Here is a 6,378-nt window from a genome sequence, read left to right as displayed (position 1 = left end):
TACATGTTACACGTCATTTTGTTATCTGATTCCTATATTATGGTTATTATTTAAAAAAAATAATCATGAGTCATTAACAACATTATGTTAACAAAAATAAAAGAATCTTCTAAATTTCTAATAATAAAAAATGGTTGACATTGACAAGTACACCACTAGGGATCGATCGATGTAAAATAAGAATTGTTGACCATGACTAATGGCCCTTGGATAAGTGTGAACTATATAATAGGTGTGTTGACTTAAAATAAAAAACTTCGTGTTGGCTTGTTCTGTTTGAACTTTGAATCGAAATATCAAAGTTTGAGGGGCTCAAATGGGGGCAATGGATGTGGAAAAGTAAAAATTGTTGGTCTACACGTAAAAAAACCGAGTGCTCAAGATACGGATGTACGATCGAGCTCAATCAAACCAGAATGTTTCTTTCTGTCCTAAAAAGTCTTTCGTTCATGATTGCCAAGTTGTAACTTTAGACTCAACGAATACATTGCTGATTGTGTAAACATTTTTTATTAGTTTATTTTTCTAACAATGAATGTTTTTATTTTATTGTTTTTAAAATAATATGAAACAAACAACACTAATTGGAGGATGAAATCTTTTACAACAATACGTCTTATTACTATTGTTAGTGAGACAGAGGAAAGAATCACTGACGGATTCGACACCTTAAGTTAATAGGGACAAATTATAAAAAATAAATTAATGAATTTAATTATATAAATATAGATAAAATAAAATATAAAAATATAAAATATTATTTATAAATTTAATGAATTTTAAAAAATGAGAAGTGCAAGGGCACCCTCCTGAAGCCAAGGTAAGTTTGCCACTAGAAGGAATGTTAATTATTTTTGCAGAACTATATATATACTTATTTCATGGTAGGAGTAATTTAAAAAGCAACATACAAAAACTCATTCTAAAAGATAGGTAGTGTAATATATCAATATAAGGATTTATTAGCATATACTCCGTTGTTTTCTAGAAGAAGGATTTTAACAATTTAAAACTTTAGTTTTCTAAAAATATAACCAAAGTGTAACTTATTAAAATACTTTCTTTTAGAACTTGATAAGAAAGTTAATGATTTGGCTGAAAAAAAATAATTTATATAAGATTTAAACATATTTTTCGTTCTTTAAATTTGGGTAAATATTTTTAGTGCTTAAAAAACTTATTTCTATTAGTCACTCAATTTTTTTAAAAAAAATATTTTTAATTTTGTTTATTATGTTCATAGTTTCACAATTTATAATAATTTTTAATCACCCAAATTTATTATTTAAGCTAATTTTTAAAAAAATGGTTTTTGGGGGCTGTATAAGACCGTCATAATATTTAATTGTGTTTTTTTCATATTCTAACTGTTTCAAAGAAAAATAAATAAAAACATGAGTGTGAAATTGTTGCAATTTATTTATAAATTATGGATTTTTTAAAGAAATTATTATTTTTTTATAAAAATCTTATAGTGAAAAACCACCCCAAATTATAACATCACTGACACAATGAAAGAAAGAGAATAGAAGTAACTTTTTTAAAATTTGAGGTACTAATAAAAATGTTTTTTTAAGGATCTAAAAAATAATTATTCAAATTTAAAGTACTTTTTTAATGCACAAATTTAAAATACTAAAAATATACTTAAGTTTTTATATCATAATACACAGGAAGAAAACATGTATGGTTTGTTAAATACGTACATATATATAATATTAATAGTTAATTGATTGTTTTTTGAACAATTAAAAGTGTTCACTTATTCCTTGAAAGTGATCAGTTCCTCACTTTGAATGAATGAGATATGATATATCCTTTTTCTTTTTATTTTTAACAATAATAGCAACAAAAGATTTACCCCAATTTCCCTACTAGACCGATGCTATTAGTTTAACTTTAATATAACCTGTTACGATAGCGATCCTTTAATTTGCTGTGGTTTTATCTACAAATCGAATAGACTTTTTATTTGAAAAACGCGCAGCTAACTTTAACCTAACATGATATAATTGACCTGACGCTACTAAAAAGATCATTCTAGATTAGTTTTTGAGTTTAATGCCTACATAATCATTTAATTATAAATTACTGTTTCAATTATTTTAAAATAATTATTTTAAAAAATTTATTATATATAATAAATTGTAATTAGATGACTATATTTTATATTGTCAGGTTATAATTTTTTTTTCTCTTTATTTTTTTTTTATCAATATGCTAAAGTTGGGTCAAAATTAGTGTATCTTATTATTATAAATATTGAACATCTTGTTATATATTTTCAAATCTAATAAATTTGACTTGAATATTTTCTTGAAAAACTTGTTTTCTTCTTATTGCCATTATGTTACTTTAAATTTTATAAAATTGTTATATATATATATATATATATATATATATAATTAAGTTTTATTTTAAATGTTATTTTATTTTGTTTAAATATTTCTAGAAAAATAATAAATAAATAAAGTTGTACAAAACCTGATGACCCCAATGAATACAAGTTTACAACCTGATTTTAGTTTAGTTATTCAAAATAATAGCGCGCGTGTTTGATGAATATTAAAGTAGGACAGTAATTCTTGTCTTTTATGAGTTTTATTTGGACAATTAGGTTGAATTAACTAAAGCTTAGGATGCGGGGTTCAAATTCAAAAACAATCAACGGAGGAGAATAAGATTAGACACAACTGTTGTTAGAAGGTTTTGGTGTTTATTGTTGTGTACTGTCGTTTAGGTGCTTTTAGTTAGATCCATTTCATGAACTTATACTTAATTTAAGCACTCTTTCTAATAAAATTATATTTGCTTACAAAAAAAAAGCTTATGATTATATATATTTAGAATGATCAGTGATGGTGTGTGAAAAATATAAAGGAAAACCCAAAAAAAGGTTTAAATTGTCTTTTAAAAAAATCATAAATATTATAGAAAATGATTCAAAATACTTGAACCAGGTAATTAGTTCGTAAATCTGATCATGTCAATATGACGAGTAAAAGATATTGTCTAACAAATGTTTTAGTTTTTGAATTTAGAATGTGTATTTTTTAATTTATGAAATTTAAAAATATTATTTTAATCCTCAAATTTTAATTAATTACTCTTTTTAGTTATCGTGTGATAAATTGATTTAATTAGGAGGTTTCCTAGATTTCTCATCGCTTTGTCACAATTAAGTGCAATATTGATGGCTCTGCTAAAGGCTCTCCTGGGCATGCTTCGTATGGTGCAGAATACATGGGATTTTTTTTGGGTTGTTTATCATTTTACATGGGCATTTAGAATGCATATTTTACTTAAGTCTATGTTGTTGTTGTTTTAGCACGGGAAGTGACTCAAAATCATGGTTGGCCCAACCTCTGACTTGAGTGTGACTTTTCCCTTGTCATCCAAGCTTTTAGCAACTCTTTGTTGGTCCTTTGGAGCCTCGTAGTAGATGGAATAACTGTATGACTTTTTGTAAATTTATAATATTTTTGTTTTTTTTTTCTCTCTCTCTCTCTCATATATATATAAAGAGAGAGAGAGAGGGGTAACTATTGTACATATAAACTTGTTAACTCTCTGATATCTTCCCATGATAGTTTCTCTTGGTGGGAGTCCCTTTTTTTGTTAGGACAAATTTCTTTAGGAATAAAGTTTTTCTTTCTTTCTACAGGTTTTGTTGGTTCTCCCCTTGGGTTTTGGCCTAATCTCTCCTCGATTGTTGTTCATCTCACTACTAGAAAAAACACTTTTAACATCGGTTATTTTGAACATTCAACATCGGTTTTCGAATCGATATTGAAAGTACTGACGTTAAAAGTATGAACGTTAACATTGGTTATAAAAACCGATATTAAATGTTATCATGCAAAAAACATCGATTTTTCCAAAAGTGTTTTTTTAAATATAAGAGATAAAATTGAATATAGATAAGAGATTAAAATATCATTTAATATTCTAGATTTTAAATTCTCATTTATCATAATTATAATAAGACTATAAGAGTCTCATATATGTTATGTACTCTATATACAAATAAATTCATGAAATTCATGAAGCTTTATTAGTTTAACAAGAAGAACACATAACAACAACAATCATCGATAACAACCATATGAGTAATAATATAGCACATAGAGACACGTGACAAATAATTTCACAAGCAAAACCATTTTTATGTTCTATTCAATCTATTGGTAGAGGTCTGCAAGTGCCATTGCAGCCTTCCAGACAAATAATATCTATTTTTTAAAATTTCATTAAAAAAAAGAAAGGGTCTTAAAAGGGCTATAAACAACATACCCTAGTATAGGCATAAACTCCAGCTTCAGAAGGAATGCTGCTAATTCTTTTCCCAGCTTCAATTGCCTCATCTATACCCTTCTTGCTTAAAAGGACATCAACACACCCTGTGAATAAGTTCTTCTCATTCCATAACGACTCACCATGCCGAATAAGGATTAAAGTTGCCTGAATGTTGCAACCACCTCAAACTTGGTGAATTCAACTTCAAGAAGCAATATACATGGACACATTTAGCAAACAAGGATGTCCAACAATAAATATAATTGCCAGGAATGTTTAATTAACTTACTTGATTTCTTGTAAGTGTCACTAGCATTGCTTCTTGAAGAGGACAACACTGGATCAGCGACTGATGTTTGCAAAGCTAGAGATCGAATTACACTACAATTCCTTTGGCCAGTGCAGTTACTTCTTCTTGTTGACAAGCCATTATTGCTGATAAAATCCCTAGACACCAACCTTACTAAATTGTTTTTATGCTTTTGGTGATGATTTAAATTATTCAGATAAGAACGGGACTGCAAAGTACTAATAGCCTGGTAATATACTTCAGCAGCCATGGATGAAGAATCTACAGAATACCAGCATGTTAGAAAAGATTCATTTTCATAAATAAAATATGTGAAAAATCTATTAAGAGGAAAATTAAAGATTCATTTTCTTCTTTCTTCTTACCAGCAGCTTCAAGTTTCTCTTCAGTGTTCAAATCCCAGGACTCCTTTGTGAATGTATGTATACATGATTTTGATGATGTCAAAGAAGAATCTAACAAGGCTGCTTCAAATGATAAGCATTTGCTTCAAGAATAATTCAAGATTGCTTCAACAAACAAAGCCTTGTTTCAAGATTCACTAAAGACCAAGCCTTGCCTTAAAACAATGTGCTTTCAAGACATGCAAGGCTCTGGTAATCGATTACCAGGAAGTGTAATCGATTACCAGAAGACAGGGTTGAGAAATAGCTGTTGAAAAAGGTTTTGAATTTGAATTTTCAACATGTAATCGATTACCATATGTCTGTAATCGATTACCAGCAACGAAACTTTGGAAATTCAAATTCAAAAGTCATAACCCTTCAAATTATAACTGTGTAATCGATTACACAAACATTGTAATCGATTACCAGTGGAAAGTTTTCAGAAAATCTGCCAACAGTCACATCTTTTCATTAGATTTGTGAATGGTCATCAAAGGCCTATAAATAGGTGACTTGGGCACGAATTTTAGACAGAGAGTTTTGCTGGTCCAAAATGTCTTATCCTCTCAAAAGAAAATGAGAGAGATTCCAAGAGAACTTCATTGTCAAATGCTCTCTCAAAGAACTCTTGGGCAAACACTTGCACATCCATTAAGAGTTCATCCATGGATCTTCATTATAATATTCTTCTCTTGAAGAGAGAATTCTTCTTCCATTCTTCTTATTCAATGAGATTGGTTAAGAGATTGTGAGTCTCTTGTTGTAAAGCATCTGAACACAAGGGATGGGTTGTCCCTGTGTGGTTCAGACTTTGTAATGGATTTTACAAAGATAGTGGAAATCTCAAGTGGGTTGCTTGAGTACTGGATGTAGGCACGGGAAGTGGCCGAACCAGTATAAAACTGTGTTTGCATTCTCTCTTCCCTTATCTCATTTATGTTATTGCAATCAATTTTGTCTTGCATGTTTATAGAACATTATTAAATTGATTGTTGTTGCTTCTTCTGTATTCTAAGCCTATCCCTCTTAAGATTATTGAGGCCACAAGGTCCAACAAGTGGTATCAGAGCAGGATTCTTGTATAAAGTTTAAAAACTTCAAGAATAGATATGGCCTCATCCAAATTTTCATTTCCTGAGGGAAATTCTATGAATAGGCTCTTATGTTCAATGGTGAGGGTTATCATTATTGGAAAACCCGAATGCAGATCTTTATAGAAGCCATAGATCTAAAGATATGGGAAGTCATTGAATTTGATTCATTTATTCCTACAATGGTAGAGAGAAATGCAACTATATAAAAAAAAAACTAGAGAAGAAAGAAGATGATGATGAAAGAAGAAAGAAGAAGATTCCTCTTTAGCCCCAAAATGCTGAGTGCGATCAA

General features: G+C 29.1%; 1 protein-coding gene across 1 annotated transcript; it reads right to left on the bottom strand.

The window, feature by feature from the left end:
- Positions 1–4,091: 4,091 nt before the first annotated feature.
- LOC114401384 lies at positions 4,092–5,079 on the bottom strand. Its single transcript, XM_028363896.1, has 3 exons — positions 4,972–5,079; positions 4,586–4,867; positions 4,092–4,498 (listed from the first exon to the last, which is right to left on the bottom strand). Exons 2-3 carry the CDS (start codon positions 4,854–4,856, stop codon positions 4,452–4,454), a joined length of 318 nt encoding a protein of 105 aa, XP_028219697.1. The 5' UTR covers positions 4,857–4,867; positions 4,972–5,079; the 3' UTR covers positions 4,092–4,451.
- Positions 5,080–6,378: the final 1,299 nt, after the last annotated feature.

This window comes from Glycine soja, chromosome 20 (assembly GCF_004193775.1).
Source record: "Glycine soja cultivar W05 chromosome 20, ASM419377v2, whole genome shotgun sequence".
Classification (NCBI taxonomy): domain Eukaryota; kingdom Viridiplantae; phylum Streptophyta; class Magnoliopsida; order Fabales; family Fabaceae; genus Glycine; species Glycine soja.
Note: the sequence above shows the minus strand (reverse complement) of the source record. Positions and strands in the feature narration are given on the sequence as shown.

Coding starts and splice junctions, on each gene's coding strand:
- LOC114401384 (XM_028363896.1), bottom strand. CDS start 4,856: ATGGCTGCTGAAGTATATTACCAGGCTATTAGTACTTTGCAGTCCCGT. Junction 4,499..4,585: donor TGACACTTACAAGAAATCAA/GTAAGTTAATTA, acceptor TGCTTCTTGAAG/TTGAATTCACCAAGTTTGAG.